The 18,570-nt window shown below is 40.5% G+C and overlaps 1 protein-coding gene across 3 annotated transcripts in view; it reads left to right on the top strand.

Annotated features, from left to right (window-relative positions):
- Positions 1–304: 304 nt before the first annotated feature.
- The window catches only part of RAB4A (RAB4A, member RAS oncogene family), a 25,822-nt gene continuing 7,556 nt past the window's right edge, over positions 305–18,570 (top strand). Inside the window, exons 1-8 of one of the 3 annotated variants that reach the window (XM_030448212.1) lie at positions 305–587; positions 5,633–5,713; positions 6,905–7,019; positions 8,503–8,565; positions 9,830–9,984; positions 11,015–11,110; positions 13,075–13,235; positions 14,529–15,728. In XM_030448212.1, coding sequence (XP_030304072.1) covers positions 581–587; positions 5,633–5,713; positions 6,905–7,019; positions 8,503–8,565; positions 9,830–9,984; positions 11,015–11,110; positions 13,075–13,190 — 633 coding nt within the window. In that variant the 5' untranslated portion in view covers positions 305–580 and the 3' untranslated portion in view covers positions 13,191–13,235; positions 14,529–15,728. Of the gene's footprint in view, positions 588–864; positions 1,082–5,632; positions 5,714–6,904; positions 7,020–8,502; positions 8,566–9,829; positions 9,985–11,014; positions 11,111–13,074; positions 13,236–14,528; positions 15,729–18,570 lie in introns of those variants that run through there. The other 2 variants (XM_030448210.1, XM_030448211.1) reach the window with 2 other exon arrangements.

The following is an 18,570-nucleotide window of genomic DNA, read 5'->3' as shown; positions in this document are numbered from 1 at the left end:
AGCTGGGGAGTTCATGGGACATCAAAGCAATAATAATAATAATATAATCGAAGTGCTATTGCACTCAGGGAGTTTATTCAACAATCTTTCCTTGGCATTTATCTTCGAAGTAAGAACAGCAATGGTGGAAGTCACACAAAACCCCCCTGTATAGAAACATTTATACCATGTCCTTCAAAGAGATTTGCAGCAAACTGCTCAGCCTTTGGCTGAAATGCTGAAAACTGGTGGGATGGACAGATGGTATCTCAGAGAATCTGGGGTAGATATTTTAGGACTCAAGCTGGACAGTGGGATGCAGTTCCCAGAAGGAACTGTCACAGGCAGGTTCTGCACCAGGGGAATACAGCCTTGCTTGCTTACTCGCAGGAAATTCAACGGCAATCGCCACAGACTTAAGAAAATCAACATTTACCAGAACCGAGGGACTCTTCCTCCCGAGGACAGCCTGGCGAGCGGCCGAGCAGGAGCCCCTTTCCTTCCAGCCGCCGCATTTTCCAGGCAGAGCGGAACATCTGAACTCTACACCACCGAACTCCCAGCGGGGACACCGGCCGGGGGCAACATTCGAGTGAGGGAGATGTTTGGTAAGCTGAACACCGCCCTATGGCCCCTCCAGGAGCTGAGGGGAGAGGAGGACCTGAAGGGGAAGTGGGGGAGAGGGGAGGAAGGACGGGGGGGGTGTTGGGAGGTGCCATTTGTCACGTAGCCCCCGCGCGCCCCAACGGCTCTAACGGCCACAGCAGCCCCCGCGCCCCCCACGTGCGCTTTGTTTTGGTGACGCTCTTGGCGCCTGCGCGCGGAGGCGGGGGCACGCGCCCCCTCCCACTCCCTCAGCGCCGCGGCGGGCGCGCGTGCGCAGTGGGTCTGGGCGGGCCGGGCCGGGCTGGGCTGGGCTGGTTGGGTTGGGTTGGGTTGGGTTGGGCCGGGGTACCGGGGGCACCTCAGTTCCTTTCCCGGCCCGCCCGTTCCGGTGTTGCCGCACCGTCAGGCTCAGCCCGATCGGCAGCGTTCAGCGGGCAAGGGGAGGAAAAGGAGCGAGGAGGGGAAGTGTCGCAGGCTGCCATGTCTGAGACGTACGGTAAGAGCCGGGGGCGTGGCGGGGTGAGGGAACCCTCCTCTTCTTCCTCCTCCTCCTCTTCCTCTCCTCCGGGACCCGGGCTGTCAGCTGCTGAGGAGCGCGGTGATGGAGGTGGCGGTGGCTGAGGCGCTGTGGCCTGAGGGGCGAAGCTGCAAGCGGCGGCTCGCCGGGCCCAGGCGGGACCTTCCTGCCCCGGGTGGCGGGTTTGCCTTTTGGGCACTTGATAAAGGAAATAAATAGATCACACAGAAAAAAAAAAAAAAAAAAAAAAAAAAAAAAAAAAAGAAAGAAACAGAATAGAAAGCTAAGACACACAATTAATGCCTTTTCCTGTGAGCACCCCAGTGTCGTACCCTTGCCCATGCTGCTTGGGTTGAGGGTGAGGGTTCGCGGTGTGGCGGTGTTGAATCGAAATGGGAATGAAATGCAGGCGAGGGGACGTGGATACTACTTGCTAAGTAAAGCCAGGATGAAAGTTGCCGTGCATGTCCTCTGGGAGAAGCTGCGCTGCTCTTTAAGAGGAGATTGTGCTCCTTTGAGGGGCATGTTAGGGTGTCAGTCCTGTTGTAGTGTGCAAGCACCAGAAAGAAGTGAGTGTGAGAGTGGTTGAGGGGAACAGATGAGTTCATACCCACCCCCTGTCAGCATGGATGGCTAAGGAGTAGGGAAACATCCGAAGGAGGAAGGGCGCAGGCGCTGGCAGGGTGTGTCAGTGCCTCACGGGGCAGCATCAGAGAGAATTCAGGAGTCCCAAAGGTAAGCAGCAGGTGACAAGTATTGCTGGCCAGGTGGATGAAATGGGAAGTGACTAAATAGTGTTGATTTCTAGGTTTTAAATCTTCCTTTGAACCAGTTCTGTCTGCTTAAATCAATGCTTTTTCTCCCCATTCCATAACATGGTGTTCTGTAATATTTTTTAGTATAAGAATGCCATCATACATGTCAGCATCTTCAAAGTCCATGTGGTAGGGTGCTGGAGAGCAAGATCAGAATTGTATCTGTGATAAACTTGTCATTTTCTAGCTTTTGTCTGTTATAATGTCATATCTTCAGTAGCTGTTCAGACTTTAGAGCTGGACTTGCATTTCCTTACTTTTAGAGCAGAGTCTTGAAAATCAGGAATAAGCAACTGAGAGAATAGACAACCAGAGGTGATCGACAGAATTTCATCAGTGCTCCTGCTTTGATGTTTTAATAGTAAGCAAGTTAAATAGATGATTGTATCTTAAACAAGTACATTTCAACATTTTGTGGTGTTCTAGTGATACAAAAAAGCAGTTGTGGGCCCATTGTCACTGTTGATACTTTCCTGTTGTTTTGGATGACAAGCCCTTAAATTTCATGGCTTGTGGTTGTTGTGGACTCTTCCTTTAATTTAATTATTGTTTGGTGTATTTCTCTGTTTTCGAGTTTCAGTGTTTGTTGTATTCATACAAGAGCTACAAAAATTCTGAGGTCTAGAGTGCTCCAGAGCATCAAGGTTTAGAGTGGATAGAAATAATAACAATAATAATAAAATAACTTTAATATCTGCAATACCATCTCTGACTATAACAGTAACCAATACCCTATTTTGCAGTGTCCTCTCCATGTATGTAGCAGCCCAAGTGGCAGTTCAGGGTAAAGACTATGATGCAATAAAATCTTGGATCTTCTGTGCTTGATGAACTGTCTGAGATGTGCTCACACTCCTAATAAAGGAGGGTTTGTTTCTGACAAGCTGTTCATGTGATAATCAAGATTGATTTAATTATTGGGGCAGTTTCCACCTGGTGACTGAGATCAGTGGTATCACCCCACTGCTGGAATCCCTGTAGTGCTTTTGTAGATACTTACTCATGAGCTGGATTTTTCTTCTGATCACCTGAGTTATGACCCATTCTCATGGTGTTACCTCAAGCTTTATACCCCATACAGATAGGCTCAGGAAAGCGATGGGAGGTTTGGTGCTTTTTCCAGTGTTATTTTGCTGTCTGGCCTTACTTCGGCTGTGAGGTATCAACTTCTCTTCCCTTTGAAATGGGAGAATTTTTATCCATATTTTTCTCAGTCCATGACAAATAAAGAGCCTTTCCTTCACATCTGTCCTTGCTGCCTCTGATACTTCACTGTCCATCTCTATTAATTCACACACCTCTTCCTGGGCTTTTTGGTCTTCCTTGGTTTCTTTTCTCTGCAAAATTCTGTCTGCTTTGAACCTTTCCTGTTCAAACAGTCTTTCCAACTGTTTCTGTGATTCTTCTCTCTTCCATCTTTTCAATTCAGGTCTGGAGCTTCTCACAGCCTCTCAGTAAAGGCTTTGTTTGCCATCCATATTTACTCTCTTGGTAAACATAGTTCATGAGTTGTGTCTTCTTAGCTTTCTGTTCTGTTTCTTTTTTCTGTGTGATCAATTTATTTCCCTTATGAAGTGCCCAAACAATCATGAATAGGAGAACTTTGGAAGACTTGTATTATGGCAGAAGGAAATATATATTTTTTGTACTAAGTAAGCAGGCATTGAATCCTCATCTAAGTGATGTATTTGTAGGAAAGATTCCTTTTTAAAGTTGTCTGGCACAAGAGAATCTCAGTAGAAATCAAGAGTCTGTTACAGCATGTTACCAATTTAAAGAGATTAATACAAAATCCCCAAATACCACTCTTGCTTTCAGAGAAAAGTACAAAGCACCTCAACTTAAAACATTTCAGTTGTTCTGAAGCCACTGCAGGTCAGTCCCTGACAGTGCCACCATTGTGTCCCTGCTCCCTGGCTCACAGCCTGGCTGGGCAGAACAGGGCAGTGTGTTCAGTTTGGTGTTCAGCAGGGGGTTGTGCTTGCACGAGTATGGTGAGACACACTTAACAACCAGTGCCACACTTAACAACCAGTGCTTGCAAACACAGAGCAGGTTGGGGTGGGAATAGAGTTGTGAGTCTGTTGTTATCCTGGTTTAGTTTGACAGTAGCTGTTATACTAAGTCAATAGTCAGTAAGTCTTCCATGGGGAAAAAGGAAGGTACACTTAGATTTTGTAGGTGTTTCTGACAAGAAAATCTGGCAGACAGCATTCACCAGATACATAGGAGAACCAGTTTTAACTGGATTTTGTATTTATTTTTGGAAAAACTGCAGACCAGAAACAGATTATTTGAATTGTGACTATGTCTCAGAACATCTTGTGCTGCAAGGAGCTCTCTGAAAGTGGCAAAACCAGTGAGATTACACACACCTACAGTAGCTCAAATATTCATGAAGTTAGACTAGTTAGGCTGCTAACTAGTGATATTTGGTCCATAGAAAGAAAAGCTCTCAGAGGTGAATTTTTTCATAGTGTAACACTTTGAGGCTATTTATATTTACATTTCATACAGTGAGATGTGAGAGAATGAAGCAATCTCAGCTTCAGCATGTTTTGGAGTTGAGATGACATGAAAGCCCCTTCTTTCCAGAAGATAGCACAAAATTTTTACAACTTAAAGCAAAATCCTTTTTGTAACTACTTTTTCTTCATCCAGAAAGTATGAGCAGTTGAGTGGGGGGTGTGAAGTTCTTCTTCTTGGAACAGAATGCCTTGAGCTTGTAAATAGTCATATTTGTCATCAAGAAACAGCAGTCTCTTCCTGAGAAAGATAGAAGATGGAGCCTGCTGCAACGTTTGAAACCAGAAAAATAATGCAAAAGTAAAGTGTAAAAAAGCAAAAAAATCCTTGGCAAGACATTACCTCAGTTTAAATATGAATAAAATTTGGAAGATAGGTGAACATTCCCAAGGTTCATAGCCCTGTGTTTTGTTATTGACTTTTCAGCAGTGGCAGTTTTGCTTCCCTATGAGAAATTTACTTGTTGCTTTTACCATTGCTAGGAGGAGTTCCTGTTATACCATAGCAAATAATTCCTGCCTGAAATGGAATGAGCACATAGATTAGTGTGCAATTTAAATTCATTTTGTAAAAATAAAGACTCAAATGAGGTTCTGATACAGTAATGTATCAGTGCTTTGTCTTGTTTAGCACCATTTAGATTTGTTTTTCACTCTGCCATCCCCTGGGCCAGTATGTGTGTAACTCATTTGACATCTCTGACCACTTGTTAATGAAATGAATGTTGAGTTTTTCTTTTTGCTGATAGTGCAAACTTAATCCTTCTCATTGCATGCTTACCTGATGTCTTCTGCAGACCTGGGATGTTTGTAAGAGAACCTGGGCAATAAAGAAATAAAGATGATTGTTAAAAAAGCTGCTGCTGGTAGAAAAATAAATAGTGCATCTTGCAGGAACATAAACCCAACATACACCTGAAATTCATCCTGTTTTAACTGATTTCAGCCATTTCTGTCTGTCATTCTTGTATCTCCATTATCACATAGCATTTTTACCTCTTACATTATAACATCAGTATTGAAAACACTGGGTTGTTCATCAGATTTATTGTTATTTTACTGGTTTTGTCATCTCTTCCCTTCTCTTTGAAATAGCAGCTACTAGAGAAGAGCTGCCTTGTGTACTTTGTGTTGTGACAAAAATGTGAGCAAAAATTAGCAATTTTTTATGTGTGTCTTTCAATCTTCAGATTTCCTGTTTAAGTTCTTGGTCATAGGAAATGCTGGAACTGGAAAATCCTGTTTGCTACATCAATTTATTGAAAAGAAATGTAAGTATATGTGAGCACAGCTAGAGTTCTGCATTGCTTTTTGTACCACAGATGAAGGCTTTGGCTACAGAAGTATCCTTGGTATGGAAGTTCCCATGGTTCTCTTATTTGTATAGGTGAGGATTTTGCTTGAGAATTAAGAACCATGCTCTAAATCTTTATTGCTCACTGTTTCCCTCTAATGAAAAGCCTGATAATGAGCAGTGGTCTCTGTTATGCTCAAATAAGTAAAATGGGATGTTGGTGAAAATACAGGCTCACTTTTTGTGAGACTTATCCTTGCAACTTGTAGCTTCCCTGGGTATATAGTAGAATCTTAGATCTTTTAGGAAAAATACTGAGCAGATGAAATGTCTGAAGACATTTAGAAGACCTGTTAGAAGCCAAATTTCCCAACACCTAGACTCTTTCCAAATAAATCAACACTCCATGTTCTTTGTTAGGGACTGTGATAAATACTGATAGAGACTCCATTCTAACTATTATTTAGAAATTAATAGAGGATTAAAAGAAAATATTCTGTTTGGATAGTGAATTTAGCATCATGATTAAACAAACAAACAAAAACACATTTAGAAACCTTTGCAAATCTAAGGTGAATGTTACCTTTCACAAGGGAATGGTAATTCACCTTATTTCTTGAGGAACAACAGCTCTTGGATACAGTGTAATCACCAGGGAACAGGACATGATTCTGTGATTTAACCATCACCTCACTTCTAGTACAGACAGTTTTATACTGCTGAGAAACTAATATCAACAGTGTAATTATAGCAATGGTCCTATCTGTGTGCTTTGAAGAAGTATTTCTTGCTTAGTCATGAGCAGGACTGTGGGTTTTTGTGTTCTGCTTTTCTCTTAACTTTAACTTGCCTCAAAGCATTAGAAAACACAGGTGATAAACAAAAATTGTCTTGCCATTTATTAATGGCAACTGAGGAAAATGTAGTTAAAGCTGGCCTTTCTAGTAGTAACTTTGAATTGAGTAGGATGCTCAAAAATTGTAAGAATGTGCACATCTGTATGGTGGCAGTTGATTTACAAGTGACACTGAATTTGATGGTTCAGGAAGTATTTTGTAATTTGAACACTGAAGAGTTTTGATTTTACCTGAATTGGATTGTTTAAAAAGTGTTCACTCTCAGAATCCTCCAATAACTCTGATTTTTTTGGTGTTTGTTTTTTTTTTAGTCAAGGAAGACTCAAATCATACTATAGGAGTGGAATTTGGTTCAAAGATCATAAATGTTGGTGGTAAATATGTAAAATTGCAGATATGGGATACAGCAGGACAAGAGAGATTCAGGTACCTTTTTCAACTGTATTATTAAATGTTTGTTATTAAATTATTGCTTTGGTTGTTGGATATTTTCTCCTTGTTCATAGGCAGGTTCTTGGTCAGTGGAATTGCTTGCTTTCAGGTTATTAGCAAGGCCAGATCTTCCAGCTTGAACATAGTTACATAGATCCATTGATTTCAGGAAAGCAGCTCTGACTTGCAGGATCTGAGGGTCTTCCATTGGATATTTTCTCTGATAGTTATGGATTGGAGTAAAATATGTGGCTAGAAGTTTGTTCACCAGCCAAACTCAATACTTTTTAAACTGAACTGTGTGTGCTTAATTCCATGTTTAGAAGTTTTATTCTCTGGAATAAGTAAATGCCAGGAAGTTGTAAGCTGTTCAAAATCTTCATGAGAACAAACAATTTCACAATACAATATTATTTTACTAGAGGGGGGCAAGAAATCAGTTGTCCAGTTTATTTGACTAGATACATGTCTAGAAAGATCAAGGTCTCTAAGCTTCTTAAAGAAAAAGCAGTGTATTTGTCAGCTTAGAACCACTAATGTACTTCTAATGCTATATTTTAACTGTCATACGTATGAGGCATAGATCACACTCAGAGTGAAGATCTAATGTACTCCTGAGTATATAAACCATCAAAAGGACATAACAGGGTTTTTTACATTGAGTGGAGGGATGGATTCTTTGGTTTTATTGGGAGGGGTCAGAGGTTGATAAAAATGAGTAAAGTGCCAGGAGTCTGAGTCCTGGGCAGGAATCCAGATAAATGTCCTATATTAGACAAACTATTTGGGTACATGCATGACTAGGCAGTGTTGTGTAGTTGCTACTAATGAGATCTCTCCAGTCTGGGATTCTGAGGAGCTTGGAGGCTTTGTTCTTTCAGATGCTTATGCAACTTTTGCTCTTTCAAGTTCAAAGTGTTCACAGACTTGCAGGTCCTTTTTTTTTTCCCCTGTGGGTTTTTATAATCTTAATTTTTCTTTCTAAGGCTGGTCACACCTCTGTCTACTTAGCAGTCTTTTTCTTCCTCTACCATCTGAAAGATGCTTTGCCTTCACTTTCCTTGCCTCCTTCTCCAACAGTCTTAAACTGTTCAATGACAGGTACTTTGCTCAGTCTCTCCTCACTGCTGAGAGTTCAAATTTAATTTAATGGTGGTATCTCTGGCATTAAAATAGCATAATCAGCTCCCAGTTCTGTCACAGGCCATGTAGTATGATAGTGAGTGGCTTCAGCAGCAGATAGCTCATCCTGGACTTTGAGAGTCCCTGTACAGCTCTAGGTAGTGAAAAAACTTTGTCAGAAATCAAATTGCCAATAGTTTGCTCTTGCACAGCTAATAATGTTGTCTAAAATGCATACTGTATTTTAAATATGTAAATAAGAGTTCTCTGTCCTAATAGAGACTGTCTTTTGTTAAACTAGGTTTGAAACAACGAGGGTATTGCATAGATATACAGCTGTAATTCTTTTTTCCAGGTCTGTAACAAGGAGTTACTACAGAGGTGCTGCAGGTGCTTTGCTTGTCTATGATATAACCAGGTAAGAAAGTTATCAACTCTTTTGTTCATAAACTACCAGATATAACTGATGTATAATGATCTCCCCTCCAAGTACCAGTCCTCTGACAGTAAAAAAAAATGATCTCCCCTCCCAAGTACGCAGTCCTCTGACAGTAAAAAAAAAAAAAGTATTTATTTTTTAGTCCATATTTAAGTTTTGGAACTTGCTTGCGTGAGATATGTCAGAAATGTAAAGAGTCTCCAAGGGAGAACTGGCCACCAGTGGCTGTTCTAACCACAGTGGACTACCTGAAACCACTGACTCAGGAAGCCTTGCAACAGAAACTAAGAGCAAACTTCAACCACTTTGAGCCAAATCAGTACACCCCTGTTTGTGGAAACTGCTTGTTAGTATGCAGGTCATCCTCTGGAGAAGCCTTAACTACATTATTCCTGTTCCTTCCTTAACCAGAGCCCAAAATTCTGTTCATCTCTCCATCAGTTTTCTTTTTAAATACTGTAGGCAGACACTTAGAATACCTTAACATCACACATTTCCCTGGTTTTTCCTGGCCACCATTGACTGATACTTGTCAGATAAGATTCATAGATTCACACTCATGTTGGTTAATGATGATTTGCTACATCTGTTGCTTTTTGCCTTGTGAGTGGACTGTTCTTGGAGCAGTGTGGGAAACCTTGTGCTTGAGTTCAGTTGTACTCTTCCATCAGTCTTGCTGGCTGAAGGCTTTATCTCCGAGCTCCACTGCCAGGACAGATGGGGGTGTGCAGGGTAACTGTGATGTTACTGCACAAAAGGGCAACTTCAGGCACACAATTCTCCACAAGTGTCCTAAATTCTTACCATCCCACCTGAAACTTAAATATCAGTTAAACAATAACTCCTTCAGTCAGCCCAAAACTTCATGCACAAAAGGATGAAATTAGATTAGTGCCTAAAATTTTAGCTTTTCACAGTAACGGGGTATTAGTGTGTATGTTTGTTTATATATCACAGTTAATTTAATCCTGCTTTTTATAAACGTTTAAGCTTTAAAATGGTTTGTATGTTTGTTTATATATTATAGTTAATTTAGTCCTGCTCTTTATAAACTTTTAAGCTTTAAAATGGTTTCCTGAAAGAGCTCAATACTCAGAGCTGGCATATTGAGATGTGTAGGTGACTTGCCTGACTAGCAGCAATTTGGGGTTTGCCACAGCTACAGGTTTGGTTTCTGCCTTTCAGTTCATCAATGTTTATTCAAGTGAGTGCCTTCTAACAAAAGTTGTCATTTTCTACCTAGCCGGGAAACCTACAATGCACTGACTAATTGGTTGACAGATGCAAGAATGTTAGCAAGTCAAAATATTGTGATAATACTGTGTGGAAACAAAAAGGATCTGGATGCAGATCGTGAGGTGACGTTTTTAGAAGCATCTCGGTTTGCACAAGAAAATGGTAAGTAATACAAAATCTTCATCTAGCAAAGATGCTTAATACTTAAAATAATTTAACTTCTGTGCAGCCAGGAAGTACTTTGCCCACTGTACCTTGTCAGATGTCTACAGAAAAGAGTTCTGTCAGAAGCACAGAGAGAGGACAGTACCTTAATACTTAAAATAATTTCAGTTTTGTGCAGCCAGGGAGCATTTTGTCCACATTACCTTGTCAGATGTCTGCAGAAAAGAGAGTTCTATCAGAACATGAGGCTTAGAGAGAGAACAGTGCCTGCAGAGAGAAGAACTACATGTACTCTTTAAGTCCTGTTACTAACAATTCTTCCAGCTGCAGCTGCTACTTAAGGAATACCTTCTATGTGGAGATATATTCCCTAAAGAATGTAATTCACATCAGGTATTACCTTGCTTCCAAAGAGCTGAGGAGAAAAAGAAGAGCACAATTTCTTACTTTTCAGCATCTTTGATGCTGAAATTATGCTTTCAGATCTACAGATTCTGTAGATTATAATCTATAAGGTTGGATGGGGTGTGCTGCAGTTGGAAGCAATGACTTTTACTCAGGAAGCTGAGCTCCATGCATGGCATAGACTTTTGCCTACTCTGTAGTATTCTGGATTTCCAGTCTGAGGACACATTTTTTGTGGTGTTAAAGCCAATCTCAGTTTCAGTTTCGCAATCCTGACACCAGTAAAATCTGGTTTTGCTTTTAAAAATCAATCATAAAATCTTTTCAACCAGCTGTGGCTGCTGGCTGTCCTTTTGCATAAAACTTTCTGTTAATGGGCTACTGTATGAAGTTCTTTTATTTTCTTTCATGTGTTATTTTGCCTGCACAGCCCAGGTTATTAGCTTTAGATTTCAACTTTGTAGGGTTACTGTGTAAATTTCAGAGGAAGTTTTTGATTTTGCTGTCCACTATTTAACAATTGTTCTTAAGAAATTTTTCATTCCTGGCTTTCACGCTTTGAATTACTGTGTCAGATATTCCAGATTTGGTTCTGAGATTGTTTTTCTGGTGTCAAATGCAGAGCTCATGTTCTTGGAAACAAGTGCACTAACAGGGGAAAATGTTGAAGAGGCCTTTGTACAGTGTGCAAGGAAAATACTGAATAAAATTGAATCAGGTAAATGGAGATCTGTGTTCTTCTAATTTTTTGGTGTTTTTTGGTTTTTTTTTTCCTGAAAACTGAAGGTACATGTGGAAATGCCACCATTCAGAGTTCTCTGACAGAATCAACCTAAAGAACCAAAATTTCCTTGTGGTAAAAGAACCCGTGTGGTTTATAGCTGCTTCCCATGTTTTAATAGGGATGGATGTCTAAGTCAGATGTGGATATCTAAAAGGGGAGGGGTGTGGGTGTGATTTATGGATGTTTTTACACAGTGTTTATCTTAACAGTCAGGTCTGAGTGTAGGCTCTGCATTCTGTGGGTTGCTGTGTCCCTAAAAAAGATCAAGCCTGACATTAGACAGTTTTAGCAATGGAGAATAAAAGCCTGGTATCAGAGCAGATGTAACTTTTATTCTGCTTCTCATCTGTAGCAGAAAATACAGTCAAAGGAATTTGAAGAGTAATACTGAAAACTTCAGGGATGTTTCCTAGCAACTGCTTTTCTCTGAAGTGGCCTTCCTGCCTCTTGGTTGAGACCATTTTTAATTTTGCAGATCTGGAAATGTACCACGAGCTTCTCAGCACAAGTGGGCAGGTTTCTATTTGAGACAGGCTTCTTAGTGTTAGGTGACATCACAGATAATTTGCATTCCAGTTTTCCTCTCTTATCATCTAATTGCTTTATATGTCTGAAGTTTTAAGTACTGGCCATGTTGAAAAGTCTGTCTCAGATTCTAATGACATTTTGAATGCCAAACACAAGGCTTTAGATTAAAAGAATATGATATTTTCATAGGAATTTCCTGATTGCTGCATCAAATCAATGCCAAAGAACAACTTTCCTTTTAAACAAGCAAGCAAGCAGAAAACCCAAAGCAGAGTGTTGCTAGTTTCATTGACCCTGGAGTTCCATGACTGATTTAAAGAAGCATTACCAAAACAGAAGTCCTGCTTTGTGCAAGTTGCTTCTGTTTTCTTTGTGCCAGCTGCATTGAATCTTGGAAAAGCTGAGACTGGAAAAAAGCTGTGAAGAGCTCTTGTTCAGCCTCCTACTTAAAGCACATTCAGGTTCAAAGTGAGAGCAAGCTGAGGGACAAGGAGATGCTCCAGAACAGACACCACAGCAGCCCCTCTGGGCAGTGTCTCCCAGTGCTAACCAGTTGCTGCCATCTCTCTAGTCATTCCCAGTCTGTACCAGTACCCAGGGTTGTTCCATCACCAGTGAGGGCTCTGCATGTGTGGGTGCTGAATTTCATGAGGTTCCTGATGGCCTCTTCATGGTCTTGTAGGAATGGCAGCCCTACCCTCACACTGTCAATGGGTCCCCTCAGTGTGCTGTCATCTGCTAACTGAGAAAGGGCTCTTATGTGTGCAGTGAACCTGAATAAGTGACCTGAATTATTCAGAGGGGTTCTTTGTTTTGGGTGTGTGTTTTCTTGGGTTTTTTTTTAGACTGAACATTTCTAATCTTGGCCAGTCCATCATAGAGCAATAAGAACACTTTGGAAGGCACAGGGTATGGAGTAAGCAGAAATGGATATCAGAAGTAGGAAAGTTTGAGCTCATTTCCTCTGGGGACAGTGTTTTATGGAATCCTCATGTCAGACTGATCCATTTTTGTTTGGCTTGGTATCTATAGAATTACTTTCTTTGCACATTAATCCCTGAAAGCAGGTGGCTTTTAGCTGTGTTCACACGCAACATTTTGGGCATTTCCTTTGTCAGAAGTATTTAGTGCAAATGCATTTCTTATTGCAGCCTCAGACAAACTGCTTTGTTGTTATGATTAAGGGCACAGAGCTGAAATTTTAGGAGAAAATGAGACAGGTTTGGAATTGCCTCAAAGCAGACAGAACTGCAATAGATCTCTCCAGAGGAGAACATTATTATGCATTTTTAATCTAATGTTGTCATTTAAATTGGAATGTATTATTTGCAACTGATCCATCTTCTTGTGACCATTTTGTTTCTCATCAGGAGAACTGGACCCAGAGAGGATGGGCTCAGGTATTCAGTATGGAGATGCTGCCTTGAGACAGCTGAGATCACCACGAAGAGCACAAGCACAAAGTGCTCAGGAATGTGGGTGTTAAAAAAACAAAGCATCATTTCCCAGATATTCACTTTAAATACAGAAGGTAAGATTACAAAAAGCTCAAGGTCTTGGGTAAATCACCATATTTCATAAATGTGCTCTATTGAGTGCTTGGCTTTTTTCACTCAGCCTGTAAAGTAGCACAGAATACAGTGAAATAATGTGGAGTAAAAATAATTATTGTTTTTAGACTGGTTTTTTTTCCACTATCTGCCCACTAAAGCAAGACTAGTGTTCTTACTGAAGGATTTAAAGATCTTTACTCACTCTGAGTAATGCTGTGGAAAACATTTTAAAATTCTGTATTCCTAAAATACATCAGTGCCCCAATAGTTACCTAATGCACCTTAGAGAAGGTGAATCATTTATGTTTTATTGTGGACAAATATTACTAGAAATGAGAATTCAAGCTCACTGAATGTATGGTGCAGTGTCTTGTCCAAAGCCACTAAATAGTCTTTTCTGGAAATATGAAATTTAAAGACTGAGACTTGAAAATTCAAGATAAACTGGATTTCAAACTTTCACTTTTTCCACCTAAACCCACCCAAAGTGGTTCTGATTTCTGTCTTTTGTGAGCTGAAATGTCAACAACAACAGAACAGGAGCATTTGCTGCCTGAGCAGTGTTGTCACCTGAAGGAGCTCTTCCAGGGCTGTTACAACTTATGGAATGGGCTTCCAAAGATGTTCTTCAGAGGAAATGAAGAGCAGATTTTTCCCAGTGGTAGGGAAAGAGACCTAAAAGTCACATAATCTACTCCCAAGAATACTCAGTATTTCTTATAAAAAGTTGTCCCTAAGATATCTCTCTATTCATGGATTTTATGTAGCTCCTGGCAGTATGTAAGTGGCTGTTAGGACATTTCCTTCTCCCTCACTCACTGAGGGTGATTCAGGGATCTCTGTGTAGTTAATTATCCTGATATCATTAATCTTGATTTCTCTATTACAAGGACAGGGATATCAAACAAAATACTGCAAGCATAATTACTGCCTAATTTTTACTGTATTCCCTTTTTATCACTTTGAGCTGTGTAGTGCAGTGCACACCAGCAGCAGCTTTACAGAACATTAAACAAGGCAGCATATAATTCTAAATTCTCATATTTAGTAGTTTAGCACCCAGTTAAAGCACAGAATTTTCTATAAGGGGTAGGAATCCCTGAACTGCATTTTTCCCTTATTCTCCTCCTCTAAAATATCATCCAGTGTGCTGAAGGAGCACATTAATTTAGTCCCTCTTCAGTACAGCCCAACAAGAGTGAATTTCAGGAGCTGAGTTTGCAGATGGATGAGATGAAGATAACTGATGGGAGCTCTTGTTTGTTTTACAGCTGTCCCTGCAAATGGCATTTGAAGAAACAGACAAAGCCTGAAGGCTATGCAGTTTTTTTTAAAGAAAAAAAAATCAACTTCTGACTCTGTACAAACAGAGCAGCCCACTGGTGACAGGCAGGTGAACTGTGTGGTGTGGGGCAGGAGTGTTCATGTGTCACAGGAGCCTGCAAAGCTTGCTTGGTGGACAGTATTAAGACTCATACTTCTATGTAAATGTTTTCCAGTCCCTGTTTTTGTTCTTTCACCTCTAGTTTAAAGCATTGCCATATCCTGTAAATACTGTCAACAGTAAATTTACAAAGCATGGTATACTTCTGTATGCTGATAGAATGTTGCACTACAAGCAGTTTAATATTTTATTTTTTTATCATATAAACAAATAATCTACTCTGCTGTCTTGAGTTTCCCACCTGGAGTACTGTGTCCAGTTTTGGGGTCCCCAGCACAGGAAAGACATGGAATTGTTGGAGTGAGTCCAGAGGGAGGGCCAAGAAGATGGATCAGAGGGCTGGAGCACCTCTCCTACAAGGACAGGCTGAGAGTTGGGGTTGTTCAGCCTGGAGAAGGCTCCAGGGAGACCTTAGAGCACCTGCCAGGACCTGAAGGGGCTCCAGGAAAGCTGGGGAGGGACTTTATACAAGGGCACAGAGTGATTGGAGTGATAGGACAAGGGGGAATGGTTTTAAGCAAAAAGATTGGAGATTTAGGTCAGACATTGGGAAGAAATTCTTCATTATGAGGGTGATGAGAGACTGGCCCAGGTTGTGGGTGCCCCATCCCTAGAAGTTCTCAAGGCCAGGCTGGATGGGGCTTGGAGCAACCTGGGCTGGTGGGAGGGGGGGATTGGAACTGGGTAAGTTTTAATGTTCTTTCCATCCCAAACCATTCTATGATTCTGTGAAATTTAACTGAGGAAGGCTTTGTCCTGTTTGGTTGTTGCACAAAAGTAGTTCCTATTTATGACCTGAATTCTAAAACCACTGGCACTCTGGTTTTTATTTTTTCCTACTTTGTTTGCCACACTCCAACAAGATGTTGCCATGACTAATCCTCAGCATAGGGTTAGGACCCATACTTACCTTTAGTAATCTGCCAGGTTGGAAGAGTAATTTTTATTGATATTGACATATCCTATTTTGTCACAGTTCTTAAATAACTTGAAGCTTTTCTGAGTCTCTGAAATGGCTGTCAACTGACTTGGATTTGTTTTTTCTTGGTCCTGATGTTTTGTGTAGCACAGGCATCACAAAGGTAGAATTAATTTGTGAACAGAACTGCATTTTCTCTGTCTGTTACAGTTCTAGGGCAGGGCCTCATGCAGAATCACCCCAGTAGGAGTTCTTCTAAGCTCTTACCACAAACAGAGCAATCACCTGCAGAAATATGATCTCTGTTACAACATACCTGGGGAGGAACAAACTGAAATACATTAAATTTAAAATAATTTCTTAAAATTCTTAAAATTTAAAGTTTTCTTAAAATTCATAAAGTATACTTAATTACTTACATACAGGAACATAACTTTTTAATTAGCCTTAAAAATTGGGAGCTTAGGGACTGTCTTGCTGGAGCTGGAGCTAGAACTTCATGTGAGTGCACTTTGTGCTGCCCACATTGCTCCCAGAACACTTGGAAGGAAGAAAACAAACCCACTACTTCTGTAGTTCTTTCTTCTTGTGAAACTCAAAGTGAATTTCAGCCCTGGTACTGATTTTTATTTTCCTCCTGTGTTAAAAGACACAATTCAAACTTTCTGTCCTGCCCTCTTTTATTGTGGGGAAGAGTCATGGGGCAAGTGAGTCAGAATCCATTCCTCAGCTGGAGCTGGAAGAGGAGGAGACTGGCAGAGGGTCCAGGAGGCAGAACCAAAGCACAAGTATTGCATGTGATTTTATTTTTTTTTCCACAGTGCCACAAGCAGGTAAGAGACCTTTGGCTTTTTTTTTTTTTACCAGATAAGGAACTGGAGAAGTAAGTTAGTGGTTCTGGAGGTAGCTGAATTCAATCAAGGGGGAAGTTCCAGTTTTATCATGGAAATCACACATCTTCACTTAGTTACTTGTGTAACTAGGAGCAGGATGTCTCCTTGGATGTGCAGGTGAACACAAAATAATTCTTGTGATCAAAACTCAGTATTGAAATGCCAAGTTCCAACATACTTTATCATTTTGTATATGTGAATCCTACCTATTTAGGGGGTCACAAGTGCATACTTAAAACAACTAAACCAGAAAAAAGTGAACTGATGCTGTGATTTAGAGAAGGGGCAGTTAAGAATGCTGCCCAGTGGTACACCAGCTTTTGTGGAATGGAATTAGATTTGTATTTAGAGCACTTTCTCATCCTGATATTTTTGGTTCAAACAGATGTTTATCTGAAAGAATATACACCCTTGGTCACTCATCTCTTAAAGAATTAAAAGGGAAGTGTTCTGTACTAGAAAAACCCAGGTTTAATTTAAAAAGGGTGTTGGGTGCAAGGGTACCTTGTGTTTAGGATTGGATTTGGATTTGTTGCATAACTGATAATTATTCCCAAGCAGTATTCTCTCCCTGGTAAAAGTGTAAACTCATTTTGAAGCAGCTTAACTGCACATTTACCAGAACATCAAAGAACTTCAAAGAAACTTACCTGTCTTAATCCTTCACTTAATTTATTTTGGCTTCCACTACTCAGAACTGGAAGCAGTTACCAGAGGTCAGTCAGTCCTGGGCAGTAGATGTCTCCTCCACCCATCCACATGGTGCATTATTATCTGTGATTTGTGTTCCTGCCAGAGTTAGGGAGGGGAAAGAATTGGTTCCAAAACCCCAAATCAGTTCTGGGATGCTGGGAAAAGGTGGCATTTCCAGGAGTCTGTGCTCCTCCTATCTAATCAGGGTTCTGGGAACAGTGACAGAAGTGGCTGCTGAGCAGGAACTTCCCAGCTGGGACAGGGCACAAACTAAGGAGATCTCTTCTGTCACTGTTGTAGCAGTTGAAGTGGGGTTGGCTGTTGATCAAAACTTCTTTCCATTATTACAGTAGCAGCTGAAAGGAGTAGGGGACTGTTACTTAATTCTTTTGCTTTTCAAATAGAAACATTAGGGCTTTGGCAGGGATTTTCTTAGACTTCTTCCTGCCCTTTTTCCTTTACATACCTCTTTTGTATACTGGGTTCTTACAATTAGTGTGGTCAAGTGTCTGTGGTCAAGTAATAGCAGTAAAAATAGTTTTATTCTTTCTGTAACCAACTGTCTTAAGCTCTAACCTGGAAGGAAATAATAATAATGTCATTGCAAGAGCTTGGATGTTGTTCTTACCTTTTTTTTTTTTTTAAACACTCTTCTCACACAGACATCAACCAGGTTAATGTGCATGTTTTGTAGTACATATCCTTTGTGATGCATACCCTACATTTTAAAAAAAGAAACTTTCTAAAATGGCAACTCCTGTGGGAAACACTATTGGAAGCAATAGCAAACTCAGTTGGTTATTATTTCTCCTCTGAGATTTGGTTTTTTTTTAATTTCTAAAAGTGAACATCATACCAGTAACAGCCCTACAGCAGATTTTAAAGCTTCAGCATTATAGTTCATGCAGCAAACCAAACTTAGCTCACTTAAACCAGTAAGTGATAAATAGGTTAAATTATCTGTGGTTTTGCTGCAAAATTCCTACTTTACTAGAACAAGATGGCTTGGAGATTTACACAGAATACTACTGGGTACCTATATCCTAGGATTTATTGGATGTGGAGCTTTAGCTGTTGAGACCTTTAAAGGATTTAAATGTCATATTAAAGCCTCTGTCTTGCCTTTTAATCAGATTGTTGGCCTACATTATTTCACTTAATGCTTGTTTTTGCACCAAATAAAGACTCTTTCTTGGTTTTCTAGGTGTCTTATAGCAAATCCTATTTACTTGTACAAGTTTTGCCTGCTAAGTGGAGTCTTTAACACATGGCACATGTTAGGTGGGCTTGAAAAAAACACTTCTGCTAAATGAATTTCATAGTCAGTATGGGGTAGGACAGGAGAAAATACAGAAAGCAGGGAA

This window comes from Calypte anna, chromosome 3, assembly GCF_003957555.1.
Source record: "Calypte anna isolate BGI_N300 chromosome 3, bCalAnn1_v1.p, whole genome shotgun sequence".
In the NCBI taxonomy this organism is placed as follows: domain Eukaryota; kingdom Metazoa; phylum Chordata; class Aves; order Apodiformes; family Trochilidae; genus Calypte; species Calypte anna.
This window is presented reverse-complemented; position numbering and strand designations above follow the sequence as displayed.